At 40.8% G+C, this 22,925-nt stretch overlaps 1 protein-coding gene across 1 annotated transcript; it reads left to right on the top strand.

Moving 5' to 3' along the window:
* Positions 1–5,247: 5,247 nt before the first annotated feature.
* On the top strand, positions 5,248–15,109 carry LOC116687210 (nuclear receptor subfamily 1 group D member 1). The gene is made up of 8 exons (XM_032512349.1): positions 5,248–5,879; positions 10,515–10,826; positions 10,935–11,023; positions 11,143–11,287; positions 12,642–13,204; positions 13,310–13,495; positions 13,606–13,816; positions 13,912–15,109. Exons 1-8 carry the CDS (start codon positions 5,861–5,863, stop codon positions 14,106–14,108), a joined length of 1,722 nt encoding a protein of 573 aa, XP_032368240.1. The 5' UTR covers positions 5,248–5,860; the 3' UTR covers positions 14,109–15,109.
* Positions 15,110–22,925: the final 7,816 nt, after the last annotated feature.

The raw sequence follows: 22,925 nt of genomic DNA, 5'->3' as shown, positions 1-22,925 counted from the left end.
TAGTTGTGCGTGAAAATCCCAGTAACTGAGCAGATTGTGAAATACTCAGATTGGCCTGTCTGGCACCAACAACCATGCCACGCTCAAAATTACTTAAATCACCTTTCTTTCCCATTCTGACATTCAGTTTGGAGTTCAGGAGATTGTCTAGACTAGGACCACACCCCTAAATGCATTGAAGCAACTGCCATGTGATTGGTTGATTAGATAATTGCATTAATGAGAAATTGAACAGGTGTTCCTAATAATCCTTTAGGTAAGTGTAGGTCAAAAGTTGAATGAACGAGTACTTATGTCCTTTTGATATCTTACAGGTTGAGTTGAATGCTGATTGGTCAGTGAGGGACTGATTACAACAGGAGATCCTGCTAGATGGCATCCATAGAGTGTGTGGTGTGTGTGTGTGTGGTGTGTGTGTGTGTGTGTGGTGTGTGTGTGTGTGTGTGTGTGTGTGTGTGTGTGTGTGTGTGTGTGTGTGTGTGTGTGTGTGAATATTTCGGTGTGGTCTTTAAAACATTAGCAAACCAAAACTCTTTCTAGCACGTGTATTGATAGGGAGAGCCTAGCGTGTCAGCTTGTTGTCGATGCCTCGAGAGAAAAGAGGAAGTGACTCAGAGCTTGCCGTAAATCAGTATCTCTGGTTGTGCGATGTGTATGACGTTGTTGACATTTTAAAAGGCTTTTTAGAACAAAAAAGCGACTTTAAAAACATCTAACACCCAGCAGTGTGTATTTTCTTTGCCACCCTTTTCAAATGCGACATTCAAATTACTAGACAAAAAATTTATCCTGAGAAAAGCAGCTTTTGAGGGGTATAGCTCCATATACCTCCATTCATTCTGCACTTGCCCGTGAGCGCCCTACTATGGAACCAGAGTGGAACTGCAACCAGTTCAGAAGCCGGAAGTTTCCCGAGTGGAAGTTCTCCCCTTCATGCTGCACCTCTTGGCTATGAGGCAGCGATGGTCTTATTGGAACACTACTGTTTTTGTCCACAGGGGCCACCAAAATCACGCCTTTCCAAATTTGTCAAATGAAGCCTAACCACAAAAAAAGGAGATGGAAGTCTTGATAACCATTAAACCAGCTGACAAGGACAGCACTGTTGTGACTTTAAGTAGAGAACAATATTTGTGTGAATGAGATAAGATTCATGCCTTAGCACAGTGTACGCATATACTTCATATAACAGCTACAGAGGCTTGGGTGCTGACATTTCTATGGCCTGACAACTCTAATTAGAGCACCAATATCCTCCCTGCATCTTTGCTGATATAAATACTTCCACACCTAGGCTGAAGTGCTGAAGAGGTTTAAAGCCCTTGTAATACCGTTGACTGAAAACCTGTGAGGACTTGGAGAACTTGATAAAATAGCAATCACAACCCACTGAATATAAGCCCAATTCCTCACGTACCTTTACCTATACAAGCACTGCCACCCTGTGGAAAATAAATAGTCCTGCGTAGTGGAACCGTAGCTCTGACAGGGGAATGGGGAGGGGTGGGGACCTTTTTTCTTGGCATTGCTGTTGCTTAAATATCTAATAGACATGGTGAGATGACCCCCAAACCTCCAGATGAACTAAGCGAGCTTTTGGGGGTGTTACTATTTTCATGATCACACAGCTTTATCTTCACTGACACATTTTCTATTACTTACTACAATGCTACAACACTTCAAAACACAGTCGAACGGTCAAAAGTACCGACTACATGCCCCAAATAACTCTTCATGCCATATGTACCTGATTCTTTGTTGAGTACAATAATGGCAGCAGCAATAATCATGTCTGTCCAGTCCACCAGAAGTGAAGCTGCACGTCTTATTTAAACCACAAAGAGGCGCTGTTCAATTACTTATCACATCTTCTATAGGCATCAGGTTCAGGTTTCAGGTTTAAGAAGGTTTTTTTGTTTTTGAATTGGGTTTTATTTAAACAAATTGAATCTATGTTTATCAATAAGGATATTTCATAAATATAAGTTTTGTTTTAAATTGTCCAGTTATAATAGTAAATAGTACAGGGCAGTTTTTAAACAATTTTCTAATAAATAACTTTTTTATAGAACCAACAGTACTAATAAATCTAATCATAATTTTATATAGTTAAAAGAAATGTATACGGATAAAGAACTAATTAGATAAAGTCTAATATGAACTGTTTTATTTTGTATTTATTTAACCTTTATTTAACCAGGAAGTCCCTTGAGATTGAAATCTCTTTTTCGAGGGAGACCTGGCCAAGACGGCACACCAGATTACAATACAAACAAAAATACAGCATAAACAAAATCAGACATAGAGGAAACGACAGGTCACATGTGGCAGTTACATTTTTGAATAACAACTGTTTTGAACTGTTTTATGAGTCATGTGCTGAAGTTATTGATGCCGTACCCATCAGCTATAAAGATAATCTTTCCTACAGGACGGGTGGATGCAATGTCTGAGATTAGCTTTGTTTTCTCAAGTCGTTTTGAAAAGTTATACATTTCTGCTGCACAAGTTTATCAAAGACTGTTTGACGCTGTGGCTTAAAACAATGTATGTATGTGTTCCACTATGTTTTATGGAGAGAGAAAAATAGTTAATTGTTTAGAAAGCACATTATGACTCCTTTAAATGTTGATTACATTTGTATGGCTGAGAAAACCCAGTCCTGCTGTTTGACATTTGATTGAAAAATGTACAGGCAGGGATTGTATTGTCATTTAAAATTAATATTTGTCTTTAATACAGGTTTAAGCCATAGTAAAAGTATCTACAGTGGTGGAAGAATCACCTAAGTAAAGTTACAAGAAAATGTAATCTGAAATTCACTATGAATTACAGCTGTTAAATAAATGCAGAGGAATAAAAATTACACCATCTCCATCTGAAATGTAGTGAAATACAAGTATAAAGTAGCTACAAATGTAAACAATCAAGTAAAGTACCTCAAAATGTATACTTGAGTAAATGTCAACTCCCTGCCTTGCCAAACTTAAGTTGGCTTTCACTAGTTACTAGCTCCCTACTGTTTGGGATTATAACAATGTGTAGCAGGCAAAGTCAAAATCTGGAGGAATGTTTGGACGAAAATGTAAAAAAAGCAAAAAGTTAAATAGCAGATGACTTTAAAATCCAGAGCAGGGGCTGACTTGAACATGAAACACACTGTGACCCCATAGCCTAATTCCCTACAGGTTGAAGGCTGGTGAGGAGTTTCTCATTCGGCTCACTTATCAAGAATAAGAAGTTGTGAATAAAATAAATCCCACCCAGCTAAGGTTACGTGACCTAAATGTAATTCTCTGTATGCCTGCCAGCAAGAGGCGGTCTGTTGAGTGCTTCCGGTGCAGTTTTTGGGCTATTTTACGATGCTTGTTTGCCCAAGCTGCTCCTGACCTACATCTACTCTGTTCCGGCCAACCTCCGGCGATAGTTTGGTTTTTAGCAAACACATTTCTGTGGAGAGAAAGGACACGTGATGGAGGGGAGGCGGGGCGGTGGGAGTCACGGTGAGCACCGCCCTTTCCGCACGTGCAAGCTCTGTCAGGCAAAGATCGTCTATGATTGGAAAGACGGCCACGCGTTAATCAAAGACTGCGCCAGTTTCGGCGCTGAATGCGCCCTGCTGACGCAGTTTTTCCTTAAACATGTAAGGCACTAGTAGCCCAGTATAATGTTTTATTTTCTTACTTTCTGTGTCTTCTAATGAGTTATTTGGCAGACTTTTTATTTGTTGCAACTTGCACTGTGAAGTGTGGAGTGTGCTACTGAAATAATTACCGACTTTTTTGTTTAATTGTTTAATCAATTAATAAAATAAAACTTACTTAAAAACTACTTCCTTAATTCATACTTAAACGTTGCCAGTGAGCAAGCTGTGCAGTTGTTATTTGTTACTTGTGTAAGGAACGTTATCAACTGGGAAGCAAAAGATTGAGCAAGACCCGTGGGTTACGTTACATTTGGGTACGAAACACAAAGACATCGTAGACATCGTAGCTTCAGCGAGACGTCACCTGTGGGACTTTTGGGTGTGCATAGTCTGTCACAGTTCTACCTCAAACTAAGACTTTCTTCACTTGCAAAATTATCTTTTAATTTGACAAACATCATCTGTCTAAATCATGGCACAATTCAAATAGGGAAAAATAATTTGTCTCCCGCCATTACTAGCATACATATTTTTTCCAAGATAAGGCCCCATGGTAGTCCACCGGAAGTGGAGGGACTGTGCCTCTCTATAGCAATTGAGACAAATGAATATTTATATTTTCCTATTTCATCTTTTTATGTAAAATTGCATCATAGGTGTGTTATATAAGTATTTAATTCACATATTAATATAGTATTTATAATTATTTTACATCCATTATCCACACAATTGTATTTATACATAGAATTGTTTCTAAAACGGTGTTTAGTAGGCTATATTATGAAACTATAATCTGAAATAATGGAAAACGGCCTTATTGATTAGGCCAACTTTCAGTAATGCAAACTGACATGGGGCATCTGTATTATATTTTGTCAACTTACCTGTAGCCTCATGTTTCTTGTGCTGAAATGCTAAATCTGTCAATGAGACTAGATTTGATCTTATCTTTTACTGTCTTAAATAATAATTAAATTAGAATTCTGAATATACATTAATGCTATTTATTATTTGTATGATATTCATTTATTAGCATTACTCTCAGTAAAGCATGCCTACTATGTTACATAAAATGTTTGTTAAGAACATAAAACAACTGCTAAAGGCAAAGTCTAATGTTTGGCTATTTACACTATATCTTAAAAAATATAAATATATAAACTTATCAGCATTGCAGTGCTTGTACAACCAACCTTCCACACAAAGTAATATTACTGGTCTTCACTCGTTGCCAGCATCATCAGTCAACATGGTCTATCATGGCAGTAAAGCCCATTGTCGCCTGGTCTAGTCAAACAGAAATGTAAGAAGGATCGGGAGACGAGGCAGGAGTGAGACCTCCTCTCTCCTCCGATTCTCTCTGCCTCGTTTCCTCGTTGTCTTAATCGCCGAGCCCACGCAACCATTAGCATAAAATGTGTGTCAGTAGGGCAGCGCAGCGCGAGCTCACATGCCATGCGCACATGCTGTAGAGCTTTAACCAGCATTCCAATGTCGAACGAACCCAATGTGCTGTCTCTACGCGGGGCTCTCGGCCAATCAAAAAGCAAGAAAGAGTAAAAAGAGTGGGGACACGAGGAGAGGAAGGGAGGGGGGGGGGGGGTTGTTTTCAGAGAGCGTGACATACAGAGGGAGACATCCCTGATAGGCCAACAAAACGAGAAACAGGCGGTTGACGGGACACACAAAAAGAACACGAAAAAAAAAAACTGGTCACATTTCTCAGGCACCTGAAAACGTGCGGGTTATTTTAGGACTCGTGTTGCTCATTGATGAGTGGGAGTGTTTAAACTACTTCTACTCCGGTCATGTTTTGATCGTGACTGTACATGGCAAGCAGCTGAACGAGTCTCTGTAATTTAGAGAACCCCGCAACAGTGATATTATATCGCAGCTGGTGTCACACGGTGTGCAGACGGAGAGCCGAGCTGTCTCTTCACCTCGGAAATAATTTGGATCGAGAGATCTGCTCTAACTTCCTTTTAAAATATTTCTTTTGCTTTTTCTTTGCTGTCCGGGTTTTCTCAACAACCCCAAATGCTCTGCGCATACTGCTGTTTGCCTGAGCTCGTGGATACATTCTTTATGCTTTGGCAGTTTGGGACTCTTTCACCTATATCAACGAAACTGATCGGTAGCAAGCAAAGGCAGTCAGTCCAGCAATAGACGCCCTCCAATTGAACTGAACAACTGACCGACGACCTACTAGGAAACATGGAACACAGTCCTGGTGGTAAGTGCTTTAATGTCTTTTGCATGAGTCCACTGGAAACATTACTCCAATGCCAAACAGCAGTAATTTAAAAGCAGACAATGTTGCATGAGGGGAGCAGATGCCATTGAACGTATCTACATCAAATATTGTTCTGTAAATGTTCATTCTAGGACGATTTAGCACTGTGCATTTATATATAAATTGCATCAGTCAACGTTACCCACTAAAACTGCTTAACGCCACGAAAGCGTAAATGCGGTGGTGTCTTTGTTTTTTATCTGTTTCACCGCATGTCATTTTAACACACTGTAATGCACTCATAGCCTACTTTCAGCAATTTATATGCAGAGCTAAAGCCGATTTGTTTTTAACTTAATGGGCAGCTTTTGGGAATGTCACTGTAACAGCCATGCTCAGGAATTATTTAGCTATAGGCTAATCCGGGTTGAATAGGGCAGGGTCTTAACTGTAATTCAACTGTAGCATATGGCACCTTGCCAAGTGTTCCTGGGCTGCAGACAGTTTTGAGTGAGTGAGCTGAGAGGTGAGCGCACAGACAGGGAAGTCCTTTCTCTTCAATCTCCACGGCGACTGCCGATTCTCAGAAAACTTACAAAAAGCGCGACCCTAAACGCGCCTTGACCGAGCACGTTGCCCGTTCACGGCAGCCAATCTCACTTATCTTAACGTTATTGCCTTTATTGATTGCCAGACAGGGTGACTCACGCTCACTCGGGGATAGCCTGTGTGCGCTTTAGTTTAGACTTAGTTTCTGTATTTTCGAGTGTTAGAGAATGAATTATTTGTTGCAGTGTGTGATTCGTGTAACTTGGCTGCTTTTAATGTCTTTGGCTAAAGCGCAAATCTTTCCAAAACACTTGTGTGAAGGAGCAGTCACACCCACTGAGTCATAGTGTCTGGTGCCAAATGTTCCATCCATGTATTGGCCGTCATTTAAAAAAAACAAAACAGTAAAGAGACAACATCCGACCTGAGACATGATCTATAATTCATCATATAGCTGATGATGAAAACAAGCAAATCATCAGTAAAAACTAATTCGCCGTTTACTCCTTGGTTGTAAAATGGAGATCGAGTCATCATTAGAGAGATATTAAAGTCGGAGTTAATTACTGCTACAGCACTCCTGTACAATGTCAGAGCAAGCCATTACGTGGCATAAACCGCGAGGTAAAATAACCATAATGCACTGGACTTGTAATCATCATGGGATGATGTGTCCACTGTACATTTCCCAAGAGAAATTTTTCTATTTATGATAACCAAGATGTAGACACACGCAACGTCCTTGAACAGCGGATGCTCATTACGAATGGCATGTCTTCATGCTCTTCGGCCAGTGCATCCTGGGTAGAAACAGTCGTGATATACTGGGAATCATGCGCCGGATTTTTATTTTTTTATTACGCAGTTACCCCGCCTCGAGCGGACAGCACGTGTATACAGCCTCATAATCCACGTGCCGCGCTTGATTCCCAAGCACACCGCTCCTCTCAGTCGTTCCTCTCCACCGCGCGCACTCTGCTCGCGCTCAGCTTGCACGGGGATCCCTCTTGGCTGATAGCTTGGTCAGTGGGTCAGAGGTTTAGCATCCTTTTCCTTCGTTCTGGTTACTGTAACTGGTTTCAAATGTTTGTCGGTAACTGTGATGGACCATATTAAGCGTGAAGTTACTGTTTGGTGTCTAAAAGAGCATAGGCCTATTAACCTACATTTCGTTGCATTCAAACTAGGTTTTGGGTGACATGACTAACCTTTTCCTGTTCTTTCTGTGCACACACTACCATTTATGTCAGTAGTGGTATAGTTGCTACAATAACAAAACATGTTTTGCCAACATGAAGAACCATTATTCTAATGGCACTGAGCAATAGATGTATTCCAAAAAATGCCTATTAATTTGTGCAATTTTTCATTAGTAGCAAACCCATAAAAAAACACATGTTAAGATGAATGTGTTAGTGGTGTCATTCATGGGGGCACATGACTAATGCCATTTCTGAAACCTGATTCCTTACTTTTTCCAGCTTGACAAACTATCACACAACTTTATTTCCCATTAAAAGCCCAGTTTGATTTGGGTGTTAGATAGTATTTCTATCCAAACATTAAGTATATCCTCTTACTTTTAGTCTATTATAAATGTATGGGTGCACCCAAAATACTCCTTAAAGTCCATACTAGCATACAATGGAGTCATGAACATTTCTTTATATAGAAATAAATGATAATTGAAGGGTTATGTGATGTTGCCCTCTATTCCTGAAAGTGCTTTATATATAGACACATGACATGAGGCCAGCTGTTTCACGTGGAGTGGGGCTTACCGCCCATGCACAGTTGCAAATGTTCTCATGAAAGAGGACAAACTAGGTGGAAGTTAAGAGGAGGTGTCTCCCCTTCAGACATGACATGTGCATGCAGTTGGCCTGCCATGCGTGCATGGCCAGTGGGCGTACATGAGAGTGGAAGTTTATAAAGGTCTGGCAAAAGGGAGGGGTGGTGGAGTGTAGGTGTTTATTCTGTACTTCTTACGGCTCTGTGTATTCACAGGTCACATGTTGTAACCTGTGCCTGAGTACAGAAGGGATGATATTCCCAGCTCTTTCTTTCTCTCCCAGTCAATCCAGATTCTAGGAAATGGTTACTAGGAGACAAAATAGCCTAAGGAATGTTTTCACGGGAGAGGGGCGGAGACACGGTTGTGAATGTAGAAATTGAGTGTGTCCTTTAAGTTTTATTTTTTACACACACAAACACATAGGACACTGCATGGTACAGTTTAATATTGTGGCCACAAAAGACGTCAAGCCCAGAGTACCTTGAATTCAGTGTTGACACGTGCAAGCAGTGGAATTAAGGAGGCACTTAGAGCTTAACAGAAATGCAGCATGTGTTTTCTTAAGGGAAGAAAAGGGAGGCTTTCTCTCCAATGATTCAAGGTCCTTAAGAGGAAACGTGCACAGTATGACAGTGTTGCCAATCCAAGGATATTGTTACTACTTGAGATAACACTGCCACTACAGTAAGACTAGAAAGCTCTGTACATGAGTGCAATAACCTGGCAGAAAAAGGCGTACATCTGAAAAAAAGCTATTTTACTCTGAGTCATGCACAACTGCAATCATGATCAGCATGATATGAATGAATGTGGAGCATGCCATTTCCTCACATGGGAAATGTTGTGGTTGGTAGACTTTATGCTTAGGTATTTAGACACCTGACACAGTGATCTAATCTGATCTGAGAAATAAAAAGGAGATCAAACTGAACGGAAGACAAAGATCGTCATAAGGGGGCCACCAAAGTGCGCAGAAATAAATCCATTTTTTAAATCATAAATGTTTACGATAGTAGAGATTCTCACAACTAAAACTAAACTAGTTTTATTACCATGCTATTTTAAATTAAAATAATGATGTCAGCCATAAAAGTGGGTAAATTAGTTCAGGTGAGTTTGCACTTTTCCCATCCTTACCTGTGGTGTGCATGCATAATGAAATGTGACAAAAAGAAAAATACTAAAAAACTCAAGCAAATAATTTTAAAGTGTCAAAATAAAGGCTAGCAACAACGTGACTGTTTCTGGTGACTGTGGAATACAATGACGTAAGGAAGCTGTGCCCTGCTTCGCTTCCCTCTCTGTAGTCACAGCATTAAAGCCCTCTCTATTCCAAACGTGATCTGCCCTGGCGCTTGTTATTGCACTGCTGCTGTTGTCTACACGAGACTGCGCAAAGAGCCTTGTGAGCCGGGCGGGAACTGTGTCAAGAGTCCATGTGAGCTCCCGGTCAGGTGGCTGGCGGATAGATGGGTCTGTATGCCCGCAGCCACAGTGGGGAGGGAGGAGGAGGAGGAGGAGGAGGTAGAAGGGGAGGAGAATAATAATGAAGAAGGGAGGGAGGGAGCGGAGGAAATAGTCAATACTGAAAGCAAGCAGGCAGGGAGCTGGCTGGCTTAGCCTGCACGTGAGGGGTAGGCTTTAATCTTGCAGGGAAGAACACTGTCTGCAAAACAAGGGGGGGGGCAGATGGGTGTTGTGTTGAGTGGTAATGGAGCATTTCCGACTTGATGTGACATCCCTAAACAACAGCTTGTTTATGGCTTGTCTATCATTGTGACCATGTAGTAACTCGTTGTCATTTTGTGATAAGCATTTTATGGGGTTTGCCATTCACATATATTTGGTTTGTAGTATCTTGAAAAACATTTAGCTAGTATATGATTCATAGTAGGCCATAATGTTATGACTAAATAACCTGTTCAACCAAGAGAGAGGGTGTTTTCTTACCCTTATCATTGTATTAGTAAAAGCAACATGCCTGTTGGCACAAAACAGAGTTTATTTTTGATTATCCAACAAACTAGAAATGGAAAGACTTCACACAGATATCCAGGTCAGAGCTGTTGTTGTTCTAGCTTTGCTATTTTTTTCTAAATTATTCATCAGATCAAATTTCTGTTGTCCCAACATGATCAGGGTTTTGTGTGCGTTTGTGAAAGTCTGCCAAGTAGACTCACTGGATTAAAGTAGGCCACTGCTCAACACTTGCACTCCCACTCACATTGTACATGTGAACACAACCCAGGTTAGGATCAACAAACTGAGTTTTTGCCCCTCTGTTCTCCCAGGTGGTGTTATCTTGTACGCTGGCTCGTCCGGCAGTGCCAGCCCGAGTCCTGGCAGCCCCTCAAGTGGATACCAGTCCCAGTCACCATCCTCCCACTCGCAGCCTTCATCCCCAGAGGGTGTCTTCTTTCAGGAGATTGGGCCCCTGAAGCAAAGAGAGGAACGGAGGGGTGGGACACCTTCCCCGAAATTGGTCTTCCAGTTTCCTGAGGTGAACAGTGCTCCTGTTGCCCAAATGACAACAGTATCATCGGCAACTTACAGCCATCCCACAGTGGCCAAAAGACCTTGTGGTTTCACTGGAACGTTCACTAGTAAGTACCCACTCACTTCTCTCCTTCCTCTTCTCCTGTATGTTTACCTGCCAGCAATATATTACTGTACTTCTCTCTCTGATGATGAATGTATGCTTCTTTTCATAGAGACCGGAGGTATGGTACTTCTGTGTAAGGTGTGCGGGGACATTGCATCTGGGTTCCATTATGGTGTGCATGCCTGTGAAGGCTGCAAGGTGAGACCCAGGAAAGACAGTATTATGTCATGTCTTTCTATTCATTTCGTACACACAACATTAATGTTGCCACAAAAGACACTCTTTAATTCCTTTTATAATTCTTGTGCTATCTCCAGGGATTCTTCAGACGCAGCATTCAGCAGAATATCCACTACAAGATGTGTGTAAAGAATGAAAACTGTGTCATCATGCGCATGAACCGAAACCGGTGCCAGCACTGCCGCTTTAAGAAGTGTCTCTCCGTGGGCATGTCCAGAGATGGTGAGTGTTAATGTCTTTTTAAAGAAGATATTTAGACATATGGCAACTAAAAGTGAAATAATGTGTTTCTTTTCTTAGAAGAGGAATTAATGTATCTATGTATGCAGGTTTACATGGAGAATCAGATGTTAACTAAAAGATAATTCTACCGTTGAAAGGAGGTCTTGCTTCTGATCACATAACTTTCTTTTCCCCTATGTCTTCTTGTCTCTTTGGTCTATCTCCATTCCCTTCTTTTTGTTCCTCTCTGTCATCCCCTCCTCACCCTGCTGTCTGATTTATGGAGAGGAGCGCTAGAGTCCCAGTAGTCATCAGTCATGGAGAAACTGTGACAAATGTAGTTTATTTTGAGAAATTGGGGCACAAGGTTGTTGCATACGCAGTGCATCCACCAAGACGTACAGTCTTACCTATTATTATTTTTGTCTACACTGACATAATCAAATATGCATTTGAGACATGTTATTCTTTCCTAAACAATGATTAACTACAGTGCTTGATTTGAGATTAAAATAATGTTACAGCAGTTAATCTGCTCTAGTGCATCATTCTCTGGGGAAATGGCTAAACTAGGTGATAATAAATCTTGTTTTTTCTGGAGCAAACATCTTTAGCTGACCTAAAAAAGCCAAAATGCTGGAGTGAAAAATGACCTGCATCAAATCACAGCAGGGAAACTTTATCATTAATAACCATATTTTACATGTTTTCATTTTCTGAACATGGACAGAAGCCACTTTTATTTCACATCTTTGACTTGACAACATAACTGTTCTCCCTGCAAGTAAATATCATCTTCATCGATCAATTTTTTTTCTCCATCTTCAACTCTTTGTCTCTTCACCTCTCCTACCTGCCTGTCTTTACTTTCCAGTTTACTAATGACAACATGTTTAGTGTTATTGACCCTGTGACCTACTTCCTCAGAAAAAAGAGAGTGAGTGTTCAACTTGAAGACGGAAAGCAAGAGATGAGAGGGAGAGACTGGGGGAGGTGGTGTAGCACACAGTGTACTATAAATAGTGATCTCAGTGGAGGTGGAAATGAAAAAGGGGGGGAAGGGAGGTTTGTAGAGCTGGAGAGGAGGATGAGGCAGTAGGATGAGATGAAGGCCGTGTGTCTGTATTGTGGGGAAACAGCTGTGGTGAACACAGAATAGTCAGAGACAATAGAGAGGTTTTGGGATTAGTAGAAATAGCATCTTAACTGTCAGATGTAGAATCCAACAAAGAGTGGTTGATTCTATACATTGTCATAATTCCATTTGCCAGTGTTTATGCCGTTCAGTGCCAGCTATGTCAATGCTTGATGTCGGCAAATGCTAAAAGAGGATGCTTTCTTCTATTCTCCTCAGCTGTGCGTTTTGGGCGTATTCCCAAACGGGAGAAACAGAGACTGCTGGATGAGATGCAGAGCTACATGAACAGTCTCAATGAATCGGCTTCCATGGAAATGGAGGTGTCCTCTCCTCCCGATGCCCCATGCAGTCCACAGAACCAGACGAATGAAGGTGCAGGCTCCATGTCGCAGTCTTACCGCAGCAACTTAATGAACAGAGATCAGAAACCACTCAAGATGGCTGCCGGCAATGGCAACATCGGAGCTTCCACTTTCCAGAACAACTCAGTGCAGCAACCTTCCCTGTCGCACTCAGCAACCCAGACCCACCACACGGTTCACGGAGAGCAGGCAAGCTACCACATCCCCACAAGCTGCCCTGTTTCCTCCACCAACAACGAAAACTCCACTGTCATCGATGATGCCAAGTACACCTTCTCTTCCAATCAGAATCAGTGCCCCGTCAGTGGCCGCTTGTCCACTAAATCCTACCCAGCTAATCAGAACAGTTACCCAGCCAGTGATTCCCAGAACCAAAGTCCCTGCCCCTGGAAGCTAAACGGAGGAGCCAAAGTGCTGGTGAGACTCTTTTCCCCGTATTGTGTATGTGAATATTTGTCAATATAATGCCAATAAAATGTCAATAAAATGTCCATAACACTTCCTTTCCTCTCTTCTCTGCAGGCATGTCCACTCAATTCCTGTCCAGTGGCTCCGGCTAGTCGCTCCAGTCAGGAGGTGTGGGAGTCTTTCTCCCAGTGCTTCACCCCTGCTGTTAAAGAAGTAGTGGAGTTTGCAAAGAGCATCCCGGGCTTCCAGTCTCTCAGCCAGCATGATCAGGTCATGCTGCTCAAGTCCGGCACTTTCCAGGTACATCAAGCTAAATATAATGTGTTTGCAGGGACTGTAAAAACCATATATTTTTTTAACTTCCTTTTCCTATCCTTTCCGAAGCTAATCTGCTCTGGTTCTGTCCACAGGTTCTGATGGTCAGATTCTGCTCACTGTTTGACCCCAAGGAAAGGACAGTGACCTTCCTCAATGGGCAGTCATACTCCCTGGCATCGCTTAGGGCTCTTGGCATGGGTTCTTTACTGGACGCTATGTTTGATTTCAGCGAAAAGCTTGGATATTTGGGTCTGGAGCCAGACGAGATGGCTCTATTCATGGCTGTTGTGCTAGTTTCTGCTGGTAAGCAAGCATTCTAATACATGTACACAAAGCACATACTGTATGCCCACATTTCCTTGTGTCTGACCCGATTTTTTTCTCCCCGCTTTCTCCAGATTGCTCTGGTATAGTGGAGGTTGGAGCAGTGGAGCAACTGCAAGAGAATTTAATAAAAGCTCTGCGCTCTCTCATCACCAGTCGCCGCCCAGATGATAGCACCCTTTTCCCAAAGTTGCTTCTACGTCTGCCGGACCTGCGCACACTGAACAACCACCATTCTGACAAGCTTTTAGCTTTCCGAATAGATCCTTGAGTTTGAAGAGCTAAAGCTTCTGGAGGTGCTTTGGGAAGCCTCCCTGCTTCTCATGCAAGCTGGCCTGCCACGCAGTACACTGGCCTTTGCATGATACTGTGGGAGCTGTGCCAAGTCTGATGCCATGAGAGAGCGAACTTAGGGAAAAAAAATTGTAAGTGAAAGATGTAGGCACAGCACAAGGGTGAAGGCTCCTGAACTCAAACCTCTTCCAATTCCAGGATTGCTAAAAAAAAACACACACACATTAAAAACATAGATTGTGTTCTTCCATGGGTTCTTCGAGTCAACATCCAACCAAGTCATCACCTCTCCCTCGGGGAGTTTGTGCTGAAGACCAAAAAGAAGAGAGAGCCTATTGTTTCTTCCCAGACTTTGTCCTCCAATCCCAGCTCACAAAACTAACAAGAAGGAAGCACACTCTTACCCAGAGAAAAAGGAACATGTACAAACATTCATCAACAATGATTTCTTACTGTACATTCATGCTACAATGTGTAAACAGCACTTTCCATACATTGAGAAGACCTCTTAGATAAATATATAACATAGCAATAGATATGTCTAATACACAGTTTTGGACAGTTTGTGTATGCGCTGTTTAAATTACATAAGCTATTTTCACAATATGTCACCATGTGAGAAATCTTTATGAAAATCACCCATTTGTGATTGAGAAATGTATAACATTTTTAAGAAATGAGAGTAATATGCATTGTATTTGTATGCGGTAATCAGGGAGAAACTATTGGTCATTTTAGACCGTGTCTGATGGGATGTATGTTAAGATGTTTTCTTGTAAATTTTGTATATAACCTTTATTCCTGGTCCATATAGTTTGCAGATTATTGGATATGTAAATGACGTTAGCATTGAATTATTGTATGTATATCACACATAATAGATTGCTTTACAGACTGCCAAAATAAAGCAGCATTTCAACTTGATTATATACTTTTTATTTGAAGATATATAATTGAAATAAATGTATTGTCAAATGACTGCATCACCTTGTGAATATTTTTCAAATGTTTTATGGTTACACCAGAGTACCATTATAAAATAATACAAATAGCTTTTTTTGTTGTACTTTTTTTTTTTTTTCAATTAATCCTTTAATGTGATGCTACAAACAGTATTACAGAGAAGCATACTGTGAAGCCGTAGCCTAGCAACCGAGGCAATCAGCCATCATGCTCCAGGTCAGAGCCATTAGCGGCTTTATTACAAAAGAGAAACACCACTTTTCTCAGTGTGTGACAACAAGTAAATGTAATTTCAAAGAATCTCGCACTTAATACAAGGTGATTTTTTTGTTGTTGTTTCCATGAACACACAGTGACTTTATGCAGAGCAACAAAGTAGCCATCGGGAGGGACATTCTGTTCAGTGATCTTATCAAACATTAGCCCGCCAAGCCAGACCCACATCAAGATGTTGGGTCTGGGAACTTACCATAGGCAGGGCTCAATCCAAGGGGCGGGATAAAAAAAAAAATAGAATATGTATATATATATACTGTATATATAATACGCAATAGAATAGCGCTACAACCAACCAGAGCAACGCTAGTCGGCAAAACTCCAAACACATTTTTTTTTTAAAGAATGAACCCCGAGTTGCAGCCAAAGGCGATTTAAAAGGCCACAGTTCGCTAGCAGCAGCAGCCATCTTCTTTGTTCTTTGAATTCACACGGAAACGTTGCAACTCTGCCATCCTTATGTTAAGCCCGCCAACCAACTCTATACACATTGTTATTGGCCTGACCAGAATTTGGTTTTTACAGCTCGCAAGCCATCAGAAAGTTGTTAGACTGACCTTAGCTGCAAATTACATTTTTGTTGCCAGGGTGTGTCTAGATTTCTTGGCTAATCAAACATGGCACTGAACACAACTTTACTGTAGGTCAATTTGAGATGTGAGTATGCAAATGCTCAGGCTACTAGATGTCACAAGAAGATGTCACCAATGTTAAAGGCCTCTGAAAAACGTATTAGTACAAATGTTTGGAAAATCAAAAACTCTGGCCTTCAAAACTATCCATGATGAGCCTTGTCATTGTTTGCTATTAGCTGGACGGATGTGGACAGATGGAGCTTGTTCATGTTTGTGTTCATGTGTAGATACCTTTAAATTACTGCTACTATCAGATATATGCATGTCCTTTTTGGATAGAGCAAATAATAGGGATTCATGCTATGGTAAATATGATCTTCAAATTACTTTGATATTCAGGAGAACATAAGACTCCTTACAAATATCAACAGACACATTCATCAGGACATTTGCTTTAGTGCAGCAAAACTGAATAAAAGCAATACATCTCCTCTACATCAGGTGATTCTCTGGCAGTAACATTATGTCTAACTACAGAACATTTCCACAGTGCCAAGAAATCTTGGCAGAAAATGCCAAACTTCTCAATGCTGCATCTTCTACAGTTACAGTCTGCTGGTGCTGTAACACACAACCAGTGTTCGAGTAATTTCTATGAATTGTGTGGAAGTCTTGGTCTTCACGTGCCACCTACTGGACAAGATGATACCAACAAAAAAAGAGCACATTTGGCCATGACAGTAGACACGGGGACCAGGACCATTACTGAAACCAAAAGTCTATTCTGTTGAATCAATAATACCACTTGTCACTACACAAAAGCTTAGTATCTCCGAGAGTCAGTATCTCCGTCTGTGTACCAAAGTTCATCTCAAAGGAGTTAAACTATTGTCATGGTCATCCAAGTTCATTGTCAGTTGTGAAAGAAATCTCACCACATGGTCCTATACCTATCTGATCAGGAGCTTTGATTATATCACATGAGCTGACAGAGTTTGCCGAATCATTGATGAATTGTAGACCTTCAAATTTCCTCAAAGTTTTTTTACAGGAACCTTATGGTGGTAATTTCTATGAAATGAGTGTGGCTCATTTGTTGTCATCAATCCATCAGTAAGAGACATTTAGTTATTAAAAGGTTTCGTCCGTCTGGTCCAATGGTCCGCTTACTTTCCCGGGTAAAAAGAGCAAAACAGATTACTCAAAAAAATGTGAGTAACAATACAGCTACCTGTATTATGTGTATATATTATACTATGTGTTTCACACAGGTTCCTTCTAGCAGCATAAAATATATTCTTATCTGCTGGTGCCATCTGGTGGCATAAAGGCATTTGATGTTACATGTTTTATTGACTAAGGATTTGAGGAAATTTACTAAACTGAATATACTTATGCAATGGAACAAGTCATTTTTTGCAGTGATTCCCATTGCCAGTCCATGGCAGGGGGTCAGGGGGTCTGTGAAAAGTTTTCAGATTCATTTACTTAAATCATATTAATTTTTTTATGAAAGGCTTCATTGTTCAACACATACTTAAACTTTTAAATCTATAGTGCATGTATTACTTTCTAATCTAACAAATAACTCTTAGAATCTGCAAATATGTTTAATACGCACATACAATGTCCAATACATTTCTTTTGTGTTCTTTCCCATGACTACAACTAAAGAAGTGGAAAAAATAGACTGGAATAGCATTTTTTAAGCTAGCTATGAGCTGCAAACGTCTAAACTAAGTACGTTGCCTTACTATGGAAATGTGTGAAACACACACCTTCATTATCTAACAATGTCTAAACAAGCTATGTACGTCGTCAGTGGGACTTTTTCCCTAATATTGATAGTATAGAATATTTGTATGTTCTTTTACATACTTTCTGGGGCTTATATGTTACTCATGTGGCTAATAATATATCATGCTTATAAAACAGTATTAAAGATGAACTGAACTGGAATTTGAATGATGGTGATATAACAAATGTATTTTATTTCTTTTCATTGGTACAATTCTTAAAACTGGTGAATTTGTTAAAAGGGATAAAATGATAAGTTGAAAGTGTTGTTGTTGTTACACTGGCGCCACCATGTTGGAATTCCATAATCTATTACGTCACTGGCATGGTAAGCTACTCCGTGGCAAACTAGCACTAGCAGCGCAGCCATAGCAATAGCATACAAAGAGTCAGAGGCTAGCGGACATATGGCTGAGGAACCAAAACGTCTGGGGGGGGGGGAGTGGGGGTTTACTGTATTGCCCCTGGCTGTAGTAATGAACTGTACAGGGCTAAGGTAGCTGGGGTTAATATTAACGGTCTATGGTTACGACACATTTCCACAGGTTCCAGTACAGGGCATTTCTTTAAGCCAATCATAATCGCCCTGGGCAGCGCCAAGCTCCGCACGGAGCCACTGTGCTGCTGCAAAATAGCCTCAGAAAGTTACTTGTTACTTGGTGGAACATGTGTGCGTTCCAAGGTTGTTTTAGTCGTGCAACAGAAAATTCAGATTGGACAAATAGTCTAACTAGCTGTCTGGTTTTACCCCGCAGAGATCTGAGGAGCAGTTTACTATACTCCTCACAAAGATGTGGGTACAACATCAGCATCAGCGGGCTGGTTGGTTTGTTCGCTAACGCTAACTTGCTATTCCATTCGCCAGTGTTTCAGTTTGACTGTTTAGATAATTAAAAAGGTATTTATTTAGATGTTGGTTGGCTGCTGGTTAGCTAACGCTACCTTCTGCACTCAACTAAGGCAGCGCATGACGGTGACAATGGTGTAATGATTCAGATGGACTCCCAAGACAAGACGGTGCTCACCCGACTGGCCAATAGGAACAGGGCCCCGCCGTACACTCTCATAAAATGCTTTTTGGCTTTCAGTGTGATAACTTTTTCTCCCAAACATTTATTTTCTGTATGTAATAAACAAATCTAGCTCCATAGACTTCAACCTTTTACTGTCTATGGCTTCAACAGGAAAATGCACTGTGACGCTACAGGGATGTATGAGAAGGAAATCGAGTCAGCTGATTCTGAACAAACTCGTCTTCAAGATGAATGTGTTCTAACACATTTTTTTGTCAATAAAATGTTAATACAATAGTACATAGATAGATAGATAGCCTTTATTATTTAGACTCATGGTCCATACATATTTGACCGTTACTTTGACATTTTGGGGGAGCTTCCCTTGCAGTCTTTAGAAATTGCCACTACATGTATGTGTGTGCTCAAATATGGCTTCTGGAAAGAAAAAATGAGAAAATATGAGCTATTAAAGACATTAACATTGAACACAACAAAGACATAAACAAATAAGGTCTGACAAAGCTAAAATGTCCATGCTGTATGATTCCTGTGGAAGGGTCTTGTTAGCAAGATGCTAAAACATGGAGGCTGTAGCACATGGTGAGCTAGGAGGCCGAGGTATCCAGATGAGGGGAAGGGAGAGGTCAGCAGACAGATGGAGGAAAGCCTTGGTTGCATTGCACTTCATGCACCTATAATTCTTAAATTGACTGATTCTGGGCTGTTCGATGTGTCTCTGAAGAGGGGACCTCGTGCAGTCCACTTTCAGCTGCAGTGTTAAAATGTTTTGTGTAGTAGTGTCTTTGTCACATCATCTTCATCCTACTGTTTCATTAAACCTTTTGTTAATTCTCCATTGGACCCAAGCCTCTCTTCTTCCTCACCAAATCCAAAGAAGACGAGTTAGATTTTTCTAACAGCTCTCCAAACAAGGTTTTATTTAATTAATGGATGGAGTGGAGAAAGTGGGGAAGTAGTCGCCAGGGTCAGGAGTACTGATAGGAGGGCAGCGATTGGATGGACATCCCCACAGGATGGCGAGATTTGGGGGGAAAATTTGGGGAAATTTGGGGAAGCAGAAAAAAAGACAATGCGCAAATGAAAAACTCTGTGCAGCAACAGAGCATATCCCAGTGAAGAAAGGCCGGCAAATATACTTTTTCATTTTTAGTTCAAGTTTATTGTCATATGCACCTTAGTACAGCGTACCACAGCAATGAAATACAATATGCCTTATTGCACTCTCTCAGTACCATTCAACAGTAACAGTTATAATAACAATAATAATAATATAAAAACATAAAACCATTAAACCACCACAATAAACAGTGGCTAAGTGACTAAATACAGACCACAGCCCTCCTTCCCGCTGTGCCCTCATTCAGTAACCTTATTACCTAACGATAAAAACTATCCCTATAACGTGATGTACGCGTTGGGATACTCTGCAAACATCTCCCTGATGGAAGATGGGAGAAGAGGTTGTATGCAGGATGTCTAGAATCTCGCATAATACTACATGCCTTCTGAGTACTGCGTTTCCAATAAATATGTTGCAATGGTTCAAGTGGAACGCCGATGATTTTAGATGCAGTTTTAACCACCTTTGTCAGAAGATTACGATCATGTGAAGTAGCCCTACCAAACCACACTACAATGTTACCTGTCAGTATACTCTCAATTGTACAACGGTACAACAACGGTAGAAGTTCTATAGAATATTAAGGGACGTACCATATTTCTTAGGACACCTCAAAAAATAAAGCCTCTGATGTGCCTTCTTAATGGTGACGAGTGACTAGAGCCACTATGAGAGGTGATTGCGACTTGGCGTTTAGGCGAACTGCCTTTTCACAGAACGTTCTGTCATATCAGGGAGTGAGCTTCTGGAATAGTATTCCACAATCAGTGAGGGAAAGCACAAGTCTTCCTATCTTTAGGAGTCGTTTAAAAGTGTGGCTGAGGGACACACAAACTTGTGATCATGTTTAGTGAATTTTTATATATCAGACGTAAAACAGAGTTATTGCATTATTAAAAATGTGGGTCAGTGCATATAGGTGGGTAATGGGTCAGCAATAGGGTGGTGTATATGGGTCAGTGCAATATAGGGTGGTGTTATATGGGTCAGTGCAATATCAGGTTAGACAGGGCATGTGCAAAATTGTGGTTTGTGTAATATAGTCATGTTTTTTTTTGTCTCTATGTGTCCTTTGTTCTCCATTCTTCTTGTTACTGTCTGTTCTGATGTGGATCACTGTTCTTGTCCTTGTTTCTCTGTATTTAGCCCGTGTATAGTGTATTTGTATGCATTTATTATTTTTTGTGTACCATCAACCTGCCAGGGGGTCTGCAGATGGAAATTAGCCTAAGGCTACAATCTGGCATATTTACATTTGTGAAAATGTTCATTAATGTATTGTCCCCTTTTAAGAAATAAATAAATAATTAAAAAAAATCTGATATGAAACGACCATGTGAGGGAGTCTGAAATATGGATGCCTAAGAATTTAAATGTAGTTGACAATTTCAACAGTAGAGTTGTTAATATAGACAGGTGTATGTGTGAGTTTGTTCTTCCTAAAATCTATGATGACCTTCTTAGTTTTCTCCACATTAAGGGACAGATTATTTTTGCGGCACCACTTAATCAAGTTACACACCTCATCCCTGTAGGCAGTTTCATTATTGCTGTCAATGAGTCCTATCATTTACACACACAAAGTTGTAGAAATGTTGTGGTAAAAAACTCAGTAAATTAAATTGTAATCTATAACACTTTCATGAATTGGTATTCTAGTAATGAAACAGACATTAACAGTGGGATTATGTGCCAGTTGGACGATAATTAGCCTAGGTTTTTATTCAGCAGAGCGCAACTACTGGCGAGAGCATGTCATTGGAACCCAATCATGCAAGACCCGTACCCAGTACACTTCCTGAAAGGCCAAATGCTTTGTAACTCACGTGTGGAAATGGTAAATTTAGTTTTTAACAGACTTGTTGTGGGAGAGAAACATTGTCGTCTCAGAATAAAATCTGAATCCCATCTTCCCTCGACATGATGTCAACAAGACTTCCAGGAGATGTGGTGGGTTAAAGGGGTCTGGTCCGGGTTTTTGGTCATCTTCACTCCAATCTCAACTCAAACAAACCCTGTCGTTACCTTGTAGCGCATTCCCCAGCAGGGCATCCAGCTCGTGGTTGAACTCGGCCTTCTCCTTCAGCCTGTGAAAAAGCAGCTGTTTCTGTGTGGCGCTGGTGATCGCCGTCTGCTTCAGCCGGCCCACCATCACCTCTACCCGAGACTCCCTCTGGGTTGCCTGGAGACCCTGAAGCGGTCAGACCGCAGACGTTATACTATATTGATGTTATTGTTCACTGTCCATCTAAAGTGTACACCCACATTTCTGCGATGGTAAAATAGTCGCATGTGTAACTACATAGCATCCATGTCAATCTGCATTTCTCTGGCATTTTGCTGGAATAAAAGTGTTTAAAAAAAAAAGCCACTTTACTTTCTAAGTTGTTATGTATCTTTTTTTGTTTTTTTGTCTCTTTGTAGTTATTTTGTCTGCTTTGCATCTCTTCTTGGGTCAGTATGTCTGTTCAACTGACATTTGGCAGGTGAAGGCCAGGGGGGCCCTGCCACATTGGTAGGCTCCTTCAATAATCCATTCATTTGTATGTGAAAGGACATTATATTGATGTAAATCTCACAAATGTAGCCAAATACCTTCTACAATCCATGGCCAAATAAGTGCCGGATCGTTGATCATATTCACGTTTGTTTAAAAGCAACAATAAGCACAGACTCTGGTGCACCAATGGGATTGTGCGGCTGGTACCTTGTTGATAGCCATGGATATAAAGTTATCCAACAGAAAACGAGCTCAGTAACTGGAGCTATACACCACACACATACAGGGACTTAAGGCTACACATCACGCATACTATATACGTTGAGTTTTCCAGCAGCACAGTACTTTTTTTGCATGAGTACCTCATTAGTCCACTGACATGCACCCCGTATTTTTTTTTGTTTCCCCAAAAGGAGTCATAACTCTTAACACATCAACTACATTTTGGCTAAAGTTACTTTTGCTGTCAAGTTGTATGGTATGGAGATTTCAATGATAGATCTACAATCTATCTGAAATAACATCT

Source organism: Etheostoma spectabile, chromosome 4 (genome assembly GCF_008692095.1).
Source record: "Etheostoma spectabile isolate EspeVRDwgs_2016 chromosome 4, UIUC_Espe_1.0, whole genome shotgun sequence".
Taxonomy (NCBI): Eukaryota; Metazoa; Chordata; class Actinopteri; order Perciformes; family Percidae; genus Etheostoma; species Etheostoma spectabile.
Note: the sequence above shows the minus strand (reverse complement) of the source record. Positions and strands in the feature narration are given on the sequence as shown.

Coding starts and splice junctions, on each gene's coding strand:
- LOC116687210 (XM_032512349.1), top strand. Junction 13,205..13,309: donor ACGGAGGAGCCAAAGTGCTG/GTGAGACTCTTT, acceptor TCTTCTCTGCAG/GCATGTCCACTCAATTCCTG. Junction 13,817..13,911: donor TGTTGTGCTAGTTTCTGCTG/GTAAGCAAGCAT, acceptor CGCTTTCTCCAG/ATTGCTCTGGTATAGTGGAG.